Below are 22343 nucleotides of genomic sequence, written 5' to 3'. Positions count from 1 at the left end.
ATAAGTATGTCCCGTGCAATATTTGGGACATACTTATACTAAAAAATTATTCATTGTTTATCTGAAATTCAAATTTAACTGGGCGACCGTATTTTACCTGGCAACCCTACCAGGGAGGCTTTTCAAACCTGGCCTCCCCCCAGCGCTGACGACCCTCCTCCCTTGGCAGAGCCCCAGCAGACGAAGAGTGACCCAGCTCCCACTCCACCCTCCTCCCTCATCCAGATCCTTCTCCTCTCTCCGTGGCTCCTGCACCACAGCGCTTTCTCTTCACATCAGAGTCTGAAATCACCTCAAGTAAGTGCAAGCCAAAGCTGGGAACTGATTTTCCAAATCCATCCACCTGGCCACAGGGGTTAGACCACCTCAGGGGCCCTGGGGGCTCCCACCACTCTGTGTATTAGGAAGGGGGAGGAGGTTCTCTCCTGCAGGTGAGACCTGGGACCCAAGCCCTAAAGACAGGCACAGCCCCTTCCTCTCCAAGTCCCAACACACAAAACTAGTAGCAACCAAATAAGTCCCAAACAAAAAGAGCTGACACGCCTGACAAGAGTTCCTTCCACCTGCCCCAGATTTCATGCGTTCTACTTGGTGGTAGTGGGAAGGTCGTTGGAATCCCATTAGGATATAAAATAAAATAAATCAAGAAAGGATAACCTTAAATTACGTGCTGTTAGAAGGCATGTCGACATGTTCCTTATATATTGTACCAGGCTAGACTGGGGATTAAATGGCTTTTTAAAAATATTACAAATTTTAAACTTTTTTTTTTTTTTGAATCATAGTGATGGCTCTTTAAAAATTTTCGTTTACAAAGAACAAAGGCTCCTGTATGCTTTTTTGGTGATCAAAGCCATACTATCTCTACTAGGAGACTTTTAAGATGAGCTCCTCTTTCATGGAGATGGCTGGTCAATTTTCATGGTTCTAGACAAACAGCACCAGGCTCTCTGCCCTCTTCATTCCTACTAGGGTCCTGCCCAGGTGGCAGCCTCTGCTTCTCCATCCAGCTACCATCTAGCTGCCAGGGGCTTGTCAATCTCGCCTGCTCCAGAGTCCTCTATGCACCCTGTCCTCTGTGTCAGAGATCCTCCTATCTTTTTACATCATAATACTTCCTCCTCAAAAGCCCATGTGACTTCCTCTTACCAATAAGATAAAGCCCGAACTCCTGCGCTGATGTGAAGACTCTACCATTCTCCTCCTAGGCCACATTCCCCTTCTCATGACCTACCCCAAACATACGGGCTACTCACTGCCTCTGGAAAACAGCAACCTGCAATATGATTCTAAACTATGCTGATTTCATATCATTTTACTGTCACTAAAACCAGAGCATGAAATATTAAATCAATGATTAGCATCTGCTTGATACATTTTTACAAACGACAAAATAGACTAAAATGTGAAGAAACACAAGTATCTCGGAATGACGGGATACAGCCGTTTACAGTCTCCAGCACACTTTCACCTGTAACATTTTATTGCATCCTTATCCCATCCTTATAAGATAAGCAAGTTGGGTGGTCTCACCCTCCCTTTTGTGGATGAGGAAACTGAGGCTCGAGATAGGAGCTGTGTCCCTGATTACACAGCCAGACGGTGGCAGAACTAAATCACAGAATCTCATTCTGAGTGAGAGCTCGTCCTACTCTCCTCTACTAAGCTGTATTCATCCCAACTTAATTTAGGTCCACTTGTTTTTTGTTTTTTCTATTTAATAAAGAAACACTCAGCTTTCTGTTGCCCTCATCCTTAGGTGCCCCAGGCCACCTTCACAGATCCCGGTCACATAAAATGCTGCTGACGGGGACCTGCTCCCAGTCGCTGCCTCCAAACTTGCTCTCTCCGAGGAATGCGCCACTGGCTGAGCAGGCCCGTCACCTGTCTCGTGAGGCCAAGCCTCAGTCCAGCATAGCTTCCCTTAGTTTTTCACTGATATACCTTAAAATTCACATTTTTATACAATTCAGTAATTTTTAGTGTATTCTCAAGATTGTGCAGCCTTCGCCACTCTCTCATTACAGAACATTTTCAACACCCCCAAAAGAAACCCCACAACCATTAATCACTGCTTATTTGCCACCTCCACCCCTACCCCCAGCTCCCGTCTACCATTAATTTACTTTCGGTCTTGATGGATTTATCTGTTCTGGACATTTATATAAATGGAATCATATAATAGGTAGCCTTCTGCATCAAGCTATTTTCACGTTAGCATAAAACTTTTTCAAGATTCATCTCTGTTTGTAGCACATACCGGGACTTCATTTCTTTTAATGGCCAAATAATATTCCATAGTACAGATACGTCACATTTTGCTTATACATTCATCAGTTATGGACAACTGGGTTGTATCCACTTTTTGGCTGTGGTGAATCATGCTGCTATGAGCATTCATGTACAAGTTCTTACATAGAGGTATGTTTTCAATTCTCTCGGAGTAGAAATGCTCGATGTTATAGACTTCCCCCCACTTATATGTTGAAATCCTAACCTCTAATGTGATGGCATTAGGAGGTGGGGCTTTGGAGAGGTGATAAGGTCATGAGGCTGGAACCCTCATGAATGGGCTCTTATTAATAGAAGTCTAACTCTTTAACTCTCTTCCATCAATGAGAAGATGGCCATCTATGATCCAGGAAACGGGCCTTCACAGACACAGAATCTAATCTGCTGGTGTCTGAACTTGGGACTTTCCAGCCTCCATAACTGTGAGAAATAAACATGTATTGTTTATATATTTTGTGATAGCACCCTGAATGGTCTAAGACACTGGGTCATATGGTAACTCTATGTTAAACATTTTGAGGAACTACCCAACTGTTCCCCAAAGTGGCTGTACCATTTCCTATTCCAACGGGCAATGTATGAGGGCTCTAATTCTCCACATTCTCCCCAACACTTGTTTTTGTTTGTCTGTTTTACTATAGCCATCCTAGTGGGAGTGAGGTGGTATCTCATTGTAGTTTGCTTCCCTTACATTTTGAAGCAAACAATGACAATAATAAGCCCGATAGCTTATTCTGTAACTTGAACAGTTGTGCCTTTAGAGAGAAATGGCCACACTGTATTTTATTTTTTGGTCATCTTTGGTTACTTATTCCTAGGAAGACCCTAGACCTTGTGTTCGCATCCAGAAGAAAAACAACTGCACTTACTTCAACAGGGTAGTCTTTTAACTCACTCAACAAACAGAGCCCTGTGCTGGGAGGCTGGGGATCCCCGACCCTGGCCACCTGGCCCATCCCCAGGGTGCCAAGTCTGGTGGTAGAGTCAGGATACGTGCAGAAGCCGCTAAGAGAACACAAACTCTACAGGGTCTGTAGTCTTTAACCCCAAGTTAGACCCACAAACACTCAGTTTGCAAAAAATACAGCAAAGGAGAGCATATTCTTAATATATGAAGCATTTTATAAGTTAACCAGAAAGAAATCGAATTTAACAGAAAAATGGGTAATGTAGATGAACAAGCTACTCAAAGAAGTAAAACTACAAATGACTTACGAACACGTGACATGAAAAAATGTGAAGCCTCGCTAGTAAGCAAAGAAATACAAATGAAAACAATATTTTGCCTATTAAACTAGCAAAGCTTTTTTTTCATGGTAATGAGGTTGGCAAGAATGCAACAGAACAGGCGCCCTCCTACACCATCAGTGGGGAGTGAGCTGGTACAACCCTTCTGGGAAGCAATTTAGTAATATGTATGAACAGCCTTGAAAATGCTCGTCCTCTGACCCAGTAAGTGAGTCCCCTCCCAGGAATCTGTGCTACAGAAACTCAATAGCGTGGGCAAGCATTTATATCCAAGGGTGATTAGAAAATTATAAATAAGGAACAGCTAAATGTTGAACAACTGGAAGACAGTTGAATAAATTACGAGGCTTCAATACCCTGGAATATGTTGAGGCCTCTAAAATGTTTTATTTGAATAAGATTTAATATCATGAGGAATTTTTCAAAATATGTCAAGTGGGGAGAAAAGAGAATATGGAATTTCATATTCTGCATTATATATATTATATATATATATAGTTATAGACTGTCTCTAGGTAGTGGGATTTTAAGTTGTTTGTTTTTTACTTTTTTCTTTCGAGCACTGAATATGCTCCAACTTTTCTATCAAATGTATTACTCTTAAAATAGAATAATGATAAATTTGTATTTAAAAAAACCAAAAAGTACACACTTTTACTCTGAGCATGGCAGGCTGAAGCAACTTCTCATCTAACGGAAGAGCTAAAGTGAGAATGCAAATGCCTACAAACCCAGGCAGAATAAGTCAAACGGGAAAAATATTCAAACGAGAGGAAGAAGTCATGTCTGGGCAGTAGGGACTAGGAGGGCGTCAGGCAGAAAAGTGTTTAGAGACGGAACTCGCAGCTTGGATAGGATCCGGGCAACTAGCATGACAGTGGAGGGGCACCCAGGTGGCAGGAAGAACACAGGGGCAGAGGGAGAAGAGTGCAAGGCTGCCCGGGGAGCAGCAGAAAGCCAGTGCTGACAGGAACAGAGCAAGCAAGGGGGACTGGCCAGAGATGAGGTGGGGCTCGTGGCTGGATCACAAAGAATATCCACGTCCGGGAAAGGAGCCGGCCCATGACCCAGGCGGCATGCAAAACTCCTGGTGACAGCATTTCCCAAAATAAAAAATACATTAACTTTTCAATTTACAAAACATGTATTCATTAGAGAAAATTTCAAAATCATAGAAAAAATCAATTTACCACTCCAAAACAGCTAGTATTAACTCCTTTCTTCCTTCCTTCCTTCCTTCCTTCCTTCCTTCCTTCCTTCCTTCCTTCCTTCCTTCCTTCCTGTCTCTCTGTCTCCCTATGTCTCCCTCCTTCCTTTCCTCCCTCCCTCCCTCTCTTTCTCTGAGCTTTCTTCTCTCTCTCTCTCTCTCTCTCTCTCTCTCTCTCTCTCTCTCTCAATCTACTCACAGTCTTTTGTTTTCGCTTTCATAAAGCTGTGATCTTACCGTTTATATAATCTGGTATCCTGCTTTTTTCACTTAACATTATAACATAAGTATGTTCCCCAGTTATTACAACTTCTAATGTAGGCTTTCGACAGGGAAATGTGATCAGAGCTGCACTTTAGGAAGATTAGTGAGTGTGACAACTGGGGAGGAGGCAGCAAGGAGGAAGGTGCTGGAGGCAGAGACCAAAGGAGAGCTGGGGGAATGGCACCCATAAGGACCAGAGCCTGAGAGACAGCCTGGGACCCTGCAAAGGGAAAGGGGAGTGGTGTTTGGGATGTCCCAAGCCAGGCATCTGAGAGCAATGAGTCTCTAGGGGAAGGGAAGGGCTTTGGTTCTTAATCCAATGCAGGGAAATCCAGGGGAGGGGCTGGTTTGGGGAGGGAGACGTTCAAGGAAGAGTTGGAGAGCCAATAGTCAGGTGCTGTGGAAGAGGCTGAAAAGATACACATGAATCAAAGGTTGTCAGGGGCGCCACAGGTGACCCCTGAGAGAGATTAGGGAGGAGTCCAGACGGCATGGGGTTCAGTCAGGGCCGGTGAAAGGGACAGTGAGTGAAGGTGACACTTTCTCAGGATGCTTGGGAGAAAGCGTGGGTTACAGCTTGAAGGGACACAGCATGGAGTGGAGGGAAAGGCGGGTGAATTTGGTTTATCCAAAGGCAGAGGGAGGGGAGGCCTAAAGAGGCAAAGGAGAACAGACTCCAGTGAATGGCAGGACGGTGCTGTCTGCGACGGCAGCCACCGGCCGCACGTGCTGTGAGCACATGAAATGTGGCTATTCTGAACTGAGGTGTGCTGTGCGTGGAAAATACGCACTGGAGTTTGAAATGACTTTTTATACTAATTCCATGCTGACATGATACTCTGGATATATTATATTGGGTGAAATAAAATACATTGTGAAAATTCATTTCACCCGTGGTATTTCTTGTTTATTGTGTTTTACTTTTTTTTGGCTACTGGAAAAGTTCAAGTTATGGATGTGGCTCTCATTACATTTCTGCTGGATAGCACAGCTAGAGAACGAAGGGGAGGCAAAGCAGGAGGGACTCGGAGCACGGCAGACAAGAGACAGACCACAGGATGATTTTCGAAATATCAAATTGGTGTTTTGGAAAACTCGGCCATCGGTGAATTGACACAGAGCCCCCACCTTTGGGCCACAGAGACACTGGCCTCGCTCCCGGCCCTTGAGGGGGTCATTTCCCAAAAGCTCAGATTCATTCATCTGCCAGGCTCAGAGCTGACTTGGGATGGCGCAACCCAAGACAGCCTCTCCCCTGGCTTTTGGGAGCATGAAGCGTGGAGGCAGAAAAGAGAAGGAGGTGTTTGGGGGCTGAGGCTGAAACACAAGATTCCAAGCGGGGAGAAGGTCTCGGATGGGGCTCAGGTGTAGACTGCGATTTTAGGCCTGTTGTTGAGAGCATGTCAACTTCTCCAGCACGTCATCAACATTGGGGGATTCAGAAAAGTATATGAATTTAAAACCACAGGGAGAAGGGCAGACCAAGAGCAAGAAGTGAATGTCAGGAGGCAGCACAGAGTGGAGGAAGAAAGGACGGCGCACTGAGGAGGCTAAATTCTCCTCTTGGATCTGCAAAACGAACGAGCAAAGAGCACTCCGGCTCCAGGCAAGCCACTTTTCCTCTGTGGACGTCAGCTTCCTTATCCACAAAACCGGAAAGGCAAGAGGTGATGGCCAAGGTCTCTGGCACCTGGGGCAGTCCATGGAGTGGCCACGTCCCAGGTCTTTGGCTGCTGAGACAGGACAGTTGTCTTGAGCATACCACTATGAATGGAGATATCATTTACAGGATTTTCAGAGAACTCTCTGATTTCAAATATTCTGTCCCCTGTTTTCCTAAAACACAATGAAATGCTCAGGATACAAGCTGTAACTTTCAAGCAGCTGGTCACACCTGGAAGTCATATAAAAGTCTTCCATCTGACCCAAAAGGATCCATAGGGAATCCCAGAGGAAGCTGGAGTCCTTCAGAATCTATGCCAAGCAACGCCCACCCCCCCAAATCTCCCAAGGTTTGGCAATCACGCATACAAAGCAGAGTGGAAATGTAGATACATTCCCACACAAACCCAGGACACGAGTTGGGATAGAGGGGATGGGGCCGGTGGAGAGGCTGGCTCCGTGAGACTCCCTTGGAAAGGCTTTCTAGAGAAGCCGGATGGTGGCGGGCCCACCCATAAACTGCTGCTCATGCAGTTCTCTGACCTCTGGGGTAAGGAAGAGTTTGCTTTGTGGCCTAGCAAGAAGTTTTGTGGGCTAGAAGTTTATTTATAATCTGAGTGCAAATGAAGTTTCTCTCCTCCAAAAATCTCATCTTGGAGAACAATTATCCAGCCTCCCCTCTCCCCAAGTTCCCCCACCCTCAGTTTCCTCCTCCCCCTTCCAGGAAAGTCAGACAAGCTTTCATTGTTCTAGGTGAGCAGTGGTGACAGCTGAGGATGATGTGGGCTGTGTAGGTGGAGGGAAGGGGCTGACAAAATGCTGGAATCAGACGCAGGGAGGGAGAAAAGCGCATTCCCCTCCAATACGGAAGGCTGGTTTCCACCCCACACAGGTGAAGCACGGCTCTCCTCGTGCCTTCCCCACCCACTAACCTTCACCCACCCATACCTCCTCCCTCCCTCTCATCCTCACCTCCAGGGCCCATGTTAGGTCTGCTGAATTGGGAAGGAAAAAAGAAACTCTAAAGAGAAAGTGAACTTGCCACAAAGTCGCTTACCTAATAAAAAGTTTAATCTCAAATTACCCTCCCTGCACACCGCTACCCCCCAGAAACACACGTTCAGCTTAAGGTCCAGCGGGTGGACTGTGTAAAGTACCATGGCACCACCTCTCACCATGTGCCTTTAGAGGAGAAAACTGAGATTAACCTTTTTACTAAAAGAGATTTTTTAAAAGGCCATGGCAGAAACTGTTAGTTGTCCACCTAAATTCATTCTCCTCGTCTTTCAAAACAACACATAGTATCACTGGGCACCTGGTTACAGAGCTATGGTATTGCTCAGCCAACCTCGCCGCTGGATGCAGTCATGTGACTGTGCTCGGGTCAGCCAGGTATGAATGGAAGAGATGTGTGCAACGTCCACATCTTCCCCCTTTCCACCCTCCGACAAGCCCCTGGCCCTACCTGGCCCAGCACCTGTTTTCACTTTCTTCTGGAACATGCATAGGCCCCAAACTCAGTTTTGACCATACAGATGAGGATAATGTCCTTCGGGCTGGTGGAGCAGCCCCATGGAACTGGACCAGGTCACGTCAGGACTATCTGAGAGAGGAATAAACTCTCATCTCCTTAAAGCCACTGTATCTCGGTATCTCTTTGTTACGCAGCTTAGCTGTACCCTAACTAATATACCTGCGAACAGCAGAGCTTTCTAGATGTGAGCCTCCAATGGCAACCTGGTCCCGTCTTCCTTCCTTCTCTCACCTCATTTGCTCCAGTGCAGAAGGGAGAAAGCACAGTACGCAGAACTCACAAGGTGAGGGGAGGCAGGACGGAGGTGTGAAAATAGGAAGGCCACTTCAAAAACAGCTGAAGGTTTCCGAGGCAGTGGTTCTGACAAGAGCTGGGCCTGAGCCCAGAAACCACACGAGAGACAAAGCAGACAGATTGGCTGGATTCTCAAGGACGGAAGGAAGTACAGTGGCCACACTCCACAAGCTAGGAAACGGAGGCCCAGAGGAAAGAAGGAGCAGGCTCTGCATTATCTCAAGGAGATGAAGCATGGTGTGGGGAAAGATCATGGGATCTGGGGCCAGAAGACCCGGGTTCAGGTCCCAGCTCAGTTACTTTGTTAGCTGAGTGGTGTTGACTGAGTAACTTTACCTTCGTAAGTCTCAGATTCTTCTATAAAATAGGGATGATATTATCTACTTCTCAAGGACTGTTGATAAATTAAATAGGGCAATGATATAAAATGTCAGCAAAGCAATTATTCTTCCACCGCTTATCTAGGTTTAGATATACTGAAAGCAAGAAACTGAGAAACCCAACCAACCAACCTATCCGCAGTCCCCGAGGGGAGTGGGGAGGAGAAGAACATCGATCGGTATTTGTCAAGTGTCTTGAAGCACCGGGAACAGAGATGGGTGCTTGTCCCAGAACACCTCCAGGAAAAAAGACACATGACCAGATCTACAAGGGTGCCAGTCTGGAGCCCTGGGGTACGGTGCACACCCAGGCTGGGAGGATCGGGTAAGGGCTAGGGTGAGGCTGCTGCTCCCACGCCCCTGTGGGCAGCATCCCAGGAGCTCTCCCCATAAGGGGCAGAGGCTCCCAAAGGTGGGGACCACCCTGCTGGAAAAGGGTGCTCCTCTTCTCTGTCCAGTGGCCTCTGCAGGCTCTTGCCTAGAGACAACAGGCCTTCACTGAAGAGTCCACGTGCCCTTTACCTAAAAGCAGGGAACTGAGAGGCATTTGGAGAGCCTCTGTTTTACAAGTGAAAGCGAAGACCAAAGCTTCTCAGCTCTCCCAGCAAGTTGCCGTGTCTGGGCTGGCACAGGCATCTGACCCCTCGTTTCCTGTCTGATGGTCCCTCAGCAGTTCCAGACAGCGAAGCGCAAGAAAGTAGTAGGTGCCTCAGGAATAGCTGCTCCTCAGCCAGATTTGGAGGGAGAGGGAGGGCTTTTCAAGAAGGTGGGGCAGTAAAGTCCCTGAGGTGTGTAGTGAGACTACGAGGAGGGCTTGGGGCTCCCTGCCCAGCAGTTCCCTGCTTGGTCTTGGGCTCTTTTTCCTTCTTCTCTTTTATAATTCAAGTTCCTTTCTTCAAAAACGTATTTGAGTTGGTGGAGGAAAGTGGACTCCAAGGCAGCCCTCGCCTGGGCCCAGAGGCTGTCCCTGAGCCCCAGCACCACCCTCTGATAAGCCCGTCACACAGACCTTCTCAACTCCACTGGCCAGCAGCCTTTGTCTTCTCCTGAAAGCTGAGTTCCCATGCCAGCCCAATGCCTCTTCCCTCGCCTCAGTTTACCCCGTTCCCTGCTAGAACATCCACTCCGCTTACTCCCAGCTCTCACACCCACCCCTACCCCAGTCCCACCATGGTGAGTTCTCCTCACGCTCCCCAAAACTCAGGAGCCGTCCCTCTGCCCTGACCCCCAAAATACAGGCAGGGAGGGCATTTCCCAGAAACACTGTAGGACCCAGGAAAGCATCGCAATGCCCTATGGGGCAGCATATCAACCCTGATATGAGAGCGCCCCCATCCTGAGAGCGCCCAGGCGAGAGGCGCCAGCTGAGTCCTTTCTCCTCCCCATCTAGAGGAAGCAGGGTCCTTCCCAGGACTCGAAGGTGAATAGAAGGAGACCAGGCCATCAACACCAGATGCTCTCCATGTCCCGGCCACATGCATGTATGTGCCTAGGATGACCGAGCGTGAGAAGGTGAGAGGAGAGGAACTCAGCCGCCAGCCTCCCCACCACCAGAACCACTACTGCCTCACACCAGCAGCGAGGGCCGGAAGGCCCGACTGGGCCCATGGCTGGCTACAGAACCACTCCTACCGTCCGCTGTGGTCCAAGGTCTGCACCAAGGGAGCTGATGTGGAAAGGATGGTGGGGCATGCCCTTTGGAGTCCCCTCTCCGAAGCAAATGATCACTCCCCTAACGTTAGCTTTGTAAGTCTGAAGGGTTGTCAACTGGACTTTCTTAAAGAGGGCCACAGCTACAGCAGGAAGCAGAGCCTGGCAAAGCCACCTTAGACTCCAGGCAACCTGAACCCTGACAAACAGAGAGGACAGAGGTACTCAGAAAGGCATGCACTGCAACCCTCGGCCACAGGTTCTCTCCTGGGCGGTTAAGGTCCTCACCCACTCTGGGGATTCGCCACAGCAAAGCATTACCCAGAGTCAGCCAGGTGGCTCTCTGGGCACAGAGACCACATCTCACGGTTCCTCAGCACCGCACGGGGTACCCAGCCCTCGGCTGGTACTAGATAAACGTTCGGTGAGCAGGAGAATGGGCAAACACATCAAGGAATGGCTCATCCTAACCACAGCCATTTCCAGGCAGTCGATATGTACACAAGGAATACAGGCTGATCTGACCTCAACATGAGCCCAAAACAATTAAGAGAGGAAGTCTGCTACAAATCATCCAGTGCATTCCAAACTATCAAATGCATTTAGCAATCCTCTGCTGTTTGGTATTATCCATGCCGCGGGCTTCCTTGCTTAATGCAGCTAACTGGACTGATTGACACCCAGAGGGATGGAACTCTCTCTAGGAGCCTACCAGCGTCATCTGGGCTGCTCCAGGAGCCAGAACAGGAGAATGAGGGCTGAGGAAAGGTCAAATGCCTCTCACCCCACCCCCACGGTCTCCCAGCAGCGACCCCCGCCCTGAAGGGCCTTGGGGAGTTGGGACAGGGTCCTCACGAGCACCTCAAGTGCTAGCACAAGCCACCTAAACTAAATTGCCCTTGTCAAAACAAACCCGCTGCAGGCACTCCCAGGGCCAGTCCGGCTTTCATCACTGACACTTGCTATGGAATTTGGCCAAGAGGCCAGGAGCCCCCAGGTAGCAGAGGAACAGGCCTGAAGGAGCACAGGGCCTGGGCTGGAGTCCAATCCCATTTCTACTGCACGGTCACTTGGGAACCTTAGGACACAGCTCTTGACCTTCTGGTTCCTATAAAATCAGGACAGGATTCCCTGTATTTGACAGAGAAGTTTCTATGGTCATTCTGGTCAACTCCTAGCTCTCCACATTAAAGGAACTCAATCAGTAGTGTCTAGCCCCGGGAGGCACGCTAGAGACACTCAGGCGTGGCCCCTGCCTTTGCGGCACTCACAGTTAAGGTAGAGAGCACAGGAGAAACACACGAATGGAGGACGGCAGAGCAAGATGGCTGGGATCGACTGCAAATGCCTCCCTGGGCCACGGAGGCCAAGACAGGCTTCAGGGAGGGGGCGAGATTTGGGTGGGGAGCTGCAAAGGGTTTGAATGGGGAGTGGAAATTTTCCAATGAAAGCGACAGTCCTCAGAAAAATCATGGCATGGCTGGGGCAATGAAGAGGCCATCGAGCAGGATCACAGAGTGACAGGTGATAACACGGCATATGCATTGCATATTCCAGTCGCCCAGATGGTGAACCACCGCCTACCAGGATGGGAGTAATAACGAACCACTGCAGACTGGTGAAGGAGGAAGTGTTATGATGAAATGAAATTTAATAACAGCAACTGTCTATTGAGTGCTTAGAGTATGCCGGTATAACCTCATTTAATCCTCATGACAATCCAATGAGGTGGATGCAATTAAAATTCCTGTTTCACAGACAAGGAAAGTGAGGCACAGTGAGGTTAAGCAACTTGCTCAAGGCCACACAGCTAGGAAGTAGCTAACCACCATGCAACACTGCCCCATCAAGAAGGAAGAATAATTTGTCTGCAGAAGAGGGATGGAGATGGGAAAAGGGAGGCTGGGTCTGCAGACCAGGAGTACTGCTGCTTTCAGGAACTGACGATGCAGATGGTGCTGGAAAGGAGAGATGAATCCCACAGATTCCAGGAGGAAGTTCTGGCAAAATTTCGGACTGACCCACCCCAAGTCCAGTGAAACTCGAATGCTTAGAGGATCCTTGACAGAGAGAGAAAAGTCGAGAAGGGCACCAATTATGGGGCAGATGATGAGTCCAGACTGAACAGGTGAGAGTTATCTACACAGTGGACAAGGCCATGTCTCTCCTTGGGAAGGAGTTCTTTTCCCACACAGCCTCACCTTCACCTGCAGCCCAGGTCTTCACAAGTTACCCTCCAGGGGACTGAAGCACCCACCCTCTCTCGGCCCCTCCACAGACCCCCATCTCCCAGTGACACCTCCACCCCTACCACAGGCCCTTCTCCAGGGCAGCACATCTGTTCCAAGGGAAACAGACAGGACCTGGTTAGTGTCTATTCACTGCCATGGAGTCCAAAGTGGGGGACTTATTATATCCAAGTGTGTGCATTTGAAAGCATGCACGTGTGTGTCAAGATCCTGCAGATATAAACAGCTCCGCCTCCAAGAAGGAAGCACACTCTCATTTTTCCTCAGTGGACGACAAACAGAGATAAACCAGGTGCTGAGCTTTCCCAGGTCCTGCTGCCAGGAGGCTCCGCCAAGAGGGCTCTCCACAGTTTCTTCCTGGAGACTCTGGATTCTGACAGTCAAATGTCAAGGCATGTCCCCAACAACCCAGCCTACCCTGCCCCTGGGCTCAGCCACCCATCTGGGACAGGCCCCTCTCTTCCCAGTTTTCAGAGCAATCTGGAGAACGGGGGATATTTACAACCCAAGGTTAATTAAAGTGTCATCTTGCTTTCTTGAGAAAGAATGTCTGCAGCTAAGAGTTTCCCCAAGAATGCACGAGGGGTCAGAGGGATGAGAGGCTTCCGGCAGTTCAGACATCCTAAGAGCTGATTTCGTCCGTCAGTGTTTACTGAGGACCCACTGTGTGCCGGGCACTCTGGCATGCAGGGATGCTGGACAGGGTGAGTGCGAAGACTTCCTTTAACCCCAGAAGCAAACACCTTGTTCATCTGTTCACATCAGCTTCCGTCCTGGAGATTCTCGGGCACTCTCCAGGAGGAAGTCCCACAGCTGGGGTCCGTGCAGGCCTTTAGAGTGCTGGTGGGGGCCATGGTGGTGATAGTCGTATGGGGGTTTCTAACACACAAGTTGAATTCTTTGGTGGCTATTTGGGAGCATGTTTGCAGCAGACCTGGAAGTCCTCAATCTGCTTGCTCTCCAGGGCAAGGGGCTGCAGTGGGATGCAGTGGGGAGACTCAAGGACTGCTTGGCAGTTCTGCCTGTTTCAGCAGGACTGTGACCAAGGGGGGTCCTCTGTTTGGGGGCCCATGGGATTCAAGAGCAAGGAAATGCCAAGAGTGTAGCTAAGGTGGTCACAGTTAAGCTACGGGGTAGATGGCCAGACTCTGGACCTTGACACTTCTGTAAGAGAAATCAGAATTTCTTCAGAGGATTGTACATTCTTTCTGCCTGTGGCCCAGGGTATATATTCCTGAGAAACAGCTCATTAGGAAGAGAGGACACTTGTTCCGAGAGGCCTTTCCTGTACTTTAGGCCTTGGGACATAACCTGCTAAGTGGCCATCACAATCAGGCAAAGGCCAGTCTGCCTACTATATGCACGCCCAGTTAGGTCTAAAATATATAACATGACCCCCTCAACCTTAGCCTCAAGTGCCCCAACCAGCAGAGGGGTTGGGTAAGCTAAGAGGATAAACCAGCCAGAAGAAAAGACTGAAGAAGAGAAGTCTGAGAAGGCAGGAGGGAGGAAAAAGCACCAACCCTTCAGCAAAGAAAAGATGTTTCACTGAAATATTCCCAAAGCCTAATTTTAGACAATAGCTCCTTTCTCCACCAGCATTCTTCCCAGAATTAAGATTGCATCCGGTGAATTCCCGTCATCCCCAGGGAAGTTTCATCCTCTGGAGTTTCAAGCAAGGAGTGTTTTTTATCTGTGCTGAAGCAGACTAATGGCGAGACATGCCCCAGCAAGGAGAAAATCATGGGCCGTGGACTTTCTACAACCTTACACTTGCTCACCCACACAAACCACACACCTGTCCACCTTCAGCTGACAAGAGCGGAGCAGAGAACTGGAGCTCTACACAGCAGCCAAGATGATCTTTTCAACACACAAATCTGATCGTGTAAACTACACTCCCTCTCCCTCTTCAAACTTTGATAACATCCGAGTCTCTTGGAATAAAATCCAGTCTCCTTAACTCAGCCGCATGGGCTGTGACACCTGCCTCCTGTTTCTCCAGGCTCACGTCACTACCCTTGAGTTCAGTTCCTGCTCCATCCTGCCACAGGGTTTTTGCACGTGCTAGTTCCTCTCCCAAGAAAACCCCACTCCCACCCCTCTTTGCCTAGTTACCCTCTCCTCTTCCTCTAGACGGCAGCCAAGTAGTCAATTCTGACGTCCCGAGGTGATTCCCCCCTAACCACCACCACGACGCCCATGTGTCCATGCTTTTGTGCCACGGACAGAAGGAATTTTATAGTTACCAGTGTCATTTGTCATCAGGGTACAACTTCCCTACTAGACTGAGAGCTCCCTATGGGCAGGGCCTATCTGCTCACCAGTGAAACAGCAGCTCCTCGCGCAGCGCCCGGCATCTAATAAATACTCAGGAAACATAGCATGAATGAATGAGTGGCTGAGGAAATGAATGAACAAAACATCAAACCAGTTATGAGCTGGCCATTCTCCAAAGCTAGATCCATAAATTCCACTTTGTAACAGCCTAAGAAACAGCTCGGGCACAGCAGTCGTCTTCACCCCGCGCCCAGGAACCCTTTCTTCTCCAGCGTGTTCACTCAAGTCTTTATCTTCACAGCCTCGCCACGCGTCAGAGCCAGCGAGGGCTTGCCACGCTACTTTTTCAGATGAGGAGACAGGTCCAGCGCCCAGTCCTGCCAGGCAGTGGGACAGTAGGACTTCATCAGACCCCTTGATTCTAATGCGCTGCTGTGTTAGTCCAAACAAGCCAGGCTACATTGTACCCCGAATGCACCCCAAAATCTCTGGGGCTTAACTCCATACAAGTTTAGTCTGGCTCATAAAAAATCTGATATGGGCTGCCTGACCACTGTAGTGTACACCTGAAGTCGAAGCTGAATAATAATGAAGGTCAATTATAATTTAATATATATATATATAGTCACAGGATGTGGATTGGAGCACAGCATAAGGAATAGAGTCAGTGGAACTGTAACAGCTATGTACGATGTCAGAGGGGTAGTAGAGTGTGGGTGGGGGGTTACCACTTTGTGAGGGGTATAAATGTCTAACTATTACACTGTTTTGTACACCTGAAACGAATAATAAAAAAAATCTGATACAGGCCACATGGCTCCGCTCCCTCTGGGCAGGGGGACGAGAATGCTGGAGGGCTGCACAGGGTTTTTTCATGGCCAGGCCTGGAGGCGGTGGACATCATGGCGTCCACCGCTTTCACCCACATCCCACTGGCTACCACTCATATGGCCCCAAACTAACTGCAGGAGCCTTGGGAACACGTCTCCCCAAGTGCCCATAAAGGGAGAATGAAGTGGGGAACAGATCTCCACCACTACAGGGCAGCTCCTAACGAGGGCTCCTTATCAGGGTCCTAGAACGACCCGCAGCAGCCCCTGGCCACGTGGCCCCATGTCCCTGCTGGAAGGACAGTGTCTCCTACCCTGATGTGACACACTGACCGGGAGCGGTTTCCCAGAGCACAGAGGCCCCAGCAGAGATCAGTAAGTGGTCTTCCAGTTTGGTGTGGGAGTTGGGGGTGAAGGATGCAGGGGTAAGGAGACCACGCCCTGGAGCTCTGAGCCTCCTGACCTCACTCTTCCAGCTGGTCCCGGCCTGCAGGAGGGCAGTCCCCACTGTTACTGAAATGGAAGGCTCTTTCCTTGGTCATCTGCCAGAGATGCCTGAGGACCGCCAGGGGGAGGGGGTCCTGGCAAAGGAAAGCGACCTTGGACTCAGGTCCTGGTCCCAGATCTCATTGGCCAAATGTCTTTAGTTGTGTTTCTTCCTGCCTTGGTTTCCCAAAAGGTGAAACGGAGATGCTCAGTTCCACCTCCACCCGATCACCCAGGGTGAGTGTACGGATTAAAGAAGAGAGGTGAGAAACGATGCTCAGATACAAGTGCCATCAGTTATTATAGAGAGAGTCACCTAAAGTGCCAAGGTGACTCCTTCCCTTTGACTGTCATCTGTGCAAAAAAGGCCGTGTTGTTAATGCCTGTCCTATACGCCCATATTCAGAGTATCCTACCCCAGTTTCCAGGAACTCAGGCTGAAATTCTACCAGCGAAGTGAATTTCCTGGTACTGGTTATTGTCCGATAGTACTAGGACACAGCATGAGACGCAAACATTTACTTTCATATGTACGAGCCAGTCCCAGGGATGACTCACCCACTAACATACGGGTATCTACCATCCCAGCTGAGGGTTACAGGAGGCATTTACCATCACGCTTGGTCTTTCACTGGCAGAGGTTCCAGAGTTGGAGGGTGAGGTTGATGGGGGGGGTGGGTGCTGGGATGGAGGACCCAGACTGGGGGTGGGGGGAGCGGGGAGGAGGAGATTCCAGGAGCCCCTTGAGGCTGAGCCTGGGGCACTGCTCTGGCCTTCCTTCCCACCCGCTTCCCCCTGGAGGACTTCTGAGGCAATTCTCTCTGCTTCTTTGAAGTAACACTGAGTCTCTCCAATCTGGGGAGAGGGTGCCTCATGAGGTAAGAAAGGAATTGACGGGGCAGGAGGCAAGAGGCTTCAGGCCCTTATAGCAGGTGGATTTGCAGAGAACTTTGAGAGCATCCAGGGTAGCAGTTGCTGCTGCTACAGGGATGGGGTGGAAATAGATGGATGGGAAGGGGGAGAGAAGGTATGAGGAGAGAGTGGGTGAAGCAGACAATGGAGGCTGTCAGGAGAGGCTTCTGTGACAGCACTGAGCGTGGGAAGGACATGTGGGTGAGGGTGGGGCTCAGAAACACGGGGACTTCACGGGGGGCTTGGCAACTGCAAAGTTGGGAAACCCAATCGGAGCTCCCAGATATCAGCCAACTTCTGATCAACTTTGTCTGAACAGGAGAGAGACTCCAGCCTAAAAAGTTTTCTGGAATTTCATTTATCTTCCTTTTAAGCATGTCGCCATGGGTTTCTACATCCACTTTACTCTGATAGACTATCCTCATTTTGCAGAAGAAGAAACTGAGACTCTAAGGACAAGACAACTCAGCCCAAGGAGATACAGATAAAATAACAAATGCAGGGTCAGAATTCAAACCCAGGTCCTTTTTAACCCCAAGGACACAGCCAGACATTTCTGGGTCTGAATTTCCCGTCCCAACAATAGGTCAGACTCTCCTAGTTAGGGCTATTTCCCTAATTAGAAGTAATTAATAGAACTCCCTCAACTGTCTTCTCAGAAACAGTGAGTCCAGGTTTGAACACATTTTGGTCTCCTAGGAAAAAGTAAGCCAGAAAAACCCCAGTTACAATTACCAGCGCCATCAGTATGACTATCCACCACAAACACTTACAAGGAGCCATGTGACCGGGGACAAGCTGAAGTAGGTGGGTGGGAACATGACAACGACACCCTCTGTCCTCAAGTGGATTCTGGTCCCGTCCAAGCCAAACTCTGAGAGGCTAACGTTTGGGGGACTGTGAATCCTCGGTCCCCAAAGGGGAAGGCACAGAGAGAAGGGGTTTGTGACAGCTAGATGACAATCTTGACCAGTCTCATTTATCAACCGAAACCATGTGCTACAAACTGCCTGCCTCCTGACCCTCTCAACACAGGCAGCTGGCTTCGTCTCTTGGAGTCAGGATGTCCAGCAGGGGCCACCCTCCCTAAAGTCGGGGCAGCACACACCCACAATGCAAGCCAGGGCGTGGGGTCACCACCATGGACCCTCCTCACATCCCGTCCTTCCGCCCGAGAAGTGCAAGTAGCACGGTATTCCCCATGGTGCTTCACCTCTACCCTGGCAAGCACCTGACTGTGCCTCAGTCTCCTCTCCTGTGAAACGGGGATACCCTCAAGCTTGGCATAAGGATTAAATGAGTTACTATATGGTAAAGGGCTAGCAATGCCAATAAATATTGTTACCAACATTATCACTGTCTGAAAAAAGGGATGGGCAGAGATGGACCCTCCTGTCTCTCCCCTTCCTCTGCTTCTCCAGGAGAGGGAGGAGAGTTGGAGATCTCACTCTGCAGCATCGGCGAAAGGTCAGGAGCTGGTGCTGAGGGAACTGCAAAGCTGGGTTCTGTTCCTGGCCTCTCCGCTTTGTGTGACTTTGGGCAAGTTACTTACCTGTCTGAGCCTCAGTTTCCTCATCTGTAACAAAGGAGTCATAATGGTACTTTCCCCATAGGGTGCTTTGAGGATTATAGGAACAATATATGTAAAGTGAGAACACTTTTTTAGAAGTAAAAAGAGTGTAATATTATTCCACTCTTCTGTATGAGAGGACAGCAGCTCTCTGTTTTCTAGTAAATGCCAAGAATTTTCTGTTCCTTTTTCCAGAGCTAAGAGGTCTCAGTCATATTGTGCCAGGATGTTGAGCGGGGGGCTCACCACCTGCTTCAGCCACAAGACCCCCGTCTAAATTCTCCTGGGAGGCCTAACCTGTGGCCTGTGCCCAGGTCCTCACAAAAGCAATCCCAGAAGCCTCTCCCCAAAGATGTGACTGGGCTCGGCTCCACAGCAGGGCGTGAGTGTCTCCTAGTTCCAGCCCTGCTCACTGGCCTGGGAGACGTGGGATGACTCAGCCACTGAGCTGGCTTCATGCATGTGTGCTCTGTGCAGTCACACAGGGACCCACAATATGACAGCCCCACCGGCAATGCACAGGATGCCAGTGTCGCCACGTCCTCGCCAACCTGCCATGGTTTTTTAAAGGCAGGATTAAGTGCGGTCCAGTTCGGGGACAAAAGGATGGGCGTGATTTCCAAGGGGTTTTTTTTTGCGTCAACGGGATGTTAGGTTCTCTATTTGGGGGAGGACCTCTGGGGATGTCTCAGTTTAATGTTACGTTGTTTTCATCTCGCAAGTCTTCATACTCTTTGAACAGGGGCCCCCACATTGTCGCTGTGCACCAGGCCCCGCAAATGACGTACCCAGTTCAGCAGGCTTCTACAACTAGTAGCGCCGCCAGAGCCAGGTTGAGGCCCTGTGTTCACAGTCTCTCCTCACCGTCACGGCTCACACGGATGCCTCACTGCTCTCTTGCTTCTACCCTTGTCCCCTGCGGTCTCTTTCCAACAATGGAGCCACAGGGTCCTTTTAAACTGGGAGTCAGAATCATGTCACCTCTTGCTCAAAGCCCTCTCTCGTTCTCATCGCACTCAGAGTAAAAGGAATGGCGGCCCTTGAGGCGTTTCCCAGTCTGCACCTTTCCCGTCCCCCGCTGACCTCGTTGCCAGGGTCCCTCCCTTGCTCCCTCTGAGGCAGCCACACTGGCCTCCTCGTTCTCCGCCAACAGCTCAACAGGCACATTCCACCCCACGGCCTGTGCTCTATCTGTTCCCTCTGCATGGGACACTCTTACCCCAGCTATTCTTCCCCAAAGAGAGGACCAAACATGCCTTTAATGCCAGAAAAGTCCTCTGAATTCATATCTATCCCTTCGTCCCCAAGCTGGACTGCACTTAATGCTGCCTTTTATAAACCACAGAGTGTTGGCGAGGAAGCGGAGACACTGGAACCCTGTGCATTGCTGGTGGGGATGTAAAATGGTGCAGCCGCTGTGGAAAACAGTATGGTGGTCTCTCGAAAAATTAAACATAGGAATACCACATGATCTAGCAATTCCCCTATCTGGGTGTATATCCAAAGGAATTGAGAGCAGGGACTGAAACAGATACTTGTACACCAACGTTCACAGAAGCATGATTGACAATAGCCAAAAAGGGGAAACAACCCTAATGTCCACGGCTCAATGAATAGATAAACAAAATGTAATACATACACACCATGGAATATTATTCAGCTTCACAAAGGAATGAAATTCTGATACATGCTGCAACATGGATGAACTGTGAAGACCTGATGTTAAGTGAACTAATCGAGACACAAAAGTACAAGTATTGTATGATTCCACTTACAGGGGGTACCTAAAATAGTAGAATTCTTAGATACAGAAAGAATAGAGGTGCAGGGGCCAGGGAAGAGAGGAATGGGGAGTTATTGTTTAGTGGGGACAGAGTTTCTGTTTAGTAAGATGGAAAAGTTCTGGAAACGGATCGTGGTGATGGTTGTACAACATAGTGAATGTGTTCCATGCCACTGGAGTGTACACTTAAAAGTGGTTAAAATGATCAATTTTACATTGTTTCTATTTTACCACAATAAAAAAGACATGAAATAAAGCATGAGGATAGAAGACTCAATCTAATATGGAATCCACTCTGGCCCCTTCAGCCTCCACACCCACCCCAGGGCCTTATGGTGTTTGTTACGTGTGACACTGACCACCATGCACAGTGGGTGGCCGAGTCCTGGTCCTGTCCTGGAGAGGGAAAGGAGCGTCCCAGGTCTGTTGCACGCCCTCGTAACACCGTGTGTGAGGAACACTCAGCCATGATGCACGCGCGTGTGTATACACACATACAGACTACAGCCCAGGTCATGGGGTGAGACTGTGAACTCTCCTGCTGAGGAGATGGGGCTTTGTGAATAGGTGGAAAGCTCAAAGGGAAAAGCAGTCTCTGGTGAGGAATTTAGGGAACTCCTAATTCTGCCTCCAGAATTCTGGGTGTCAGGAAAGCCAAGTTCAGGGGCAGGCGGGAGCCACAGTGTGTGACACAAAGGAAGGGAGGAGGCATCTCTCCCCTCCGCAGCTCAGCCCTTGCCACTTCAGGAATGTAAAGAGGGCCAGCAAGGCCCTTGCGCTTGGAGCAAGCTCGCAGGCCCCTCTGAGCTCTCCATTCATGGCTTTACCCAGCAATTGTCAAGGCTGAGCGTGGACGCAGAGGTTTTTTTGGTCTCCGGGGAGTTTGAGATGCTCACAGCCTGGTCCCACACCAGGGTGGGGTGGGGTGTGGCTGCCAGGCAGAGCTCCAGGCTCCCACCTTCCGGGAGATGGACAAGCTCCTCAGGGAGAGAAATGCCAGATGGAAAAGTGCCCGCCCACAGGGCTAATTTTAGGCTCCACAGCAGCAGCAGCAGCAGCAGCTTCCTGCACAAACCCCCTGTGCAACTCAGCTGAGGTTTAAACTACGGGACCACCCAGAAGGAAAAGCAAATATGCACAAGCACATGCACCAGTGCCCATACATGCGTGTACATGCACGTAACACAGACCCTTCCTCCAGGCAGGCCTGACAAATGCTCTTTCCTGTCCTGTGAGAGGGAGGGAATCCATCAGTGCTCCTTCCTCCCCGCTGCTCTGAACCCAGTAAGGCCCCACCAAATATTATTAACCACATGACCTTATGGTTCCCGGGTCAGAGAGCCCAAGGTCACTAGGCCCCAGGAAAAGACCCTGAGGGAGATTTAATAACAAACAGCCTTTAGCTCACAGCTGCAGATGGGACCAGCTGTCTCCTCTGAGAACAGAACAGGACAGCTCAACAGGACATATTAACAAGGAATTTGCTTGGACTTGAGGATAAACGTTCCAACCAAGGGGAACCTAAACCATGGAGCTACAGACACTCCTCCCAGCACATGACTGAGTCACAAAAGGGTGTCTCTTCTCTGGGCTGGGCAAGTGTGGTTACCTGCGGACAGGGGTGGCTTAGATGGTCTTAGAAGCCCTTGGTAACACCTGCTCATATTTACACTGCCACTTGCTGCACCCTTCATATATATTA

At 49.5% G+C, this 22343-nt stretch overlaps 1 protein-coding gene across 3 annotated transcripts in view; it reads right to left on the bottom strand.

Annotated features, from left to right (window-relative positions):
* The window catches only part of ADCY5 (adenylate cyclase 5), a 153483-nt gene that overhangs the window by 74569 nt on the left and 56571 nt on the right, over positions 1 to 22343 (bottom strand). For 2 of the 3 annotated variants that reach the window (XM_088794181.1, XM_088794182.1), the window contains exon 2: positions 21832 to 21870. The exons of the other annotated variant lie outside the window; for it this stretch is intronic. In XM_088794181.1, the coding sequence (XP_088650307.1) occupies positions 21832 to 21870 (39 nt within the window). The remainder of the gene's footprint in view (positions 1 to 21831; positions 21871 to 22343) is intronic. 3 annotated transcript variants of the gene reach the window in all.

Source organism: Rhinolophus sinicus, chromosome 17 (genome assembly GCF_057876585.1).
Source record: "Rhinolophus sinicus isolate RSI-liver-muscle chromosome 17, RSI-T2T, whole genome shotgun sequence".
NCBI classification, from domain to species: Eukaryota; Metazoa; Chordata; class Mammalia; order Chiroptera; family Rhinolophidae; genus Rhinolophus; species Rhinolophus sinicus.
Note: the sequence above shows the minus strand (reverse complement) of the source record. Positions and strands in the feature narration are given on the sequence as shown.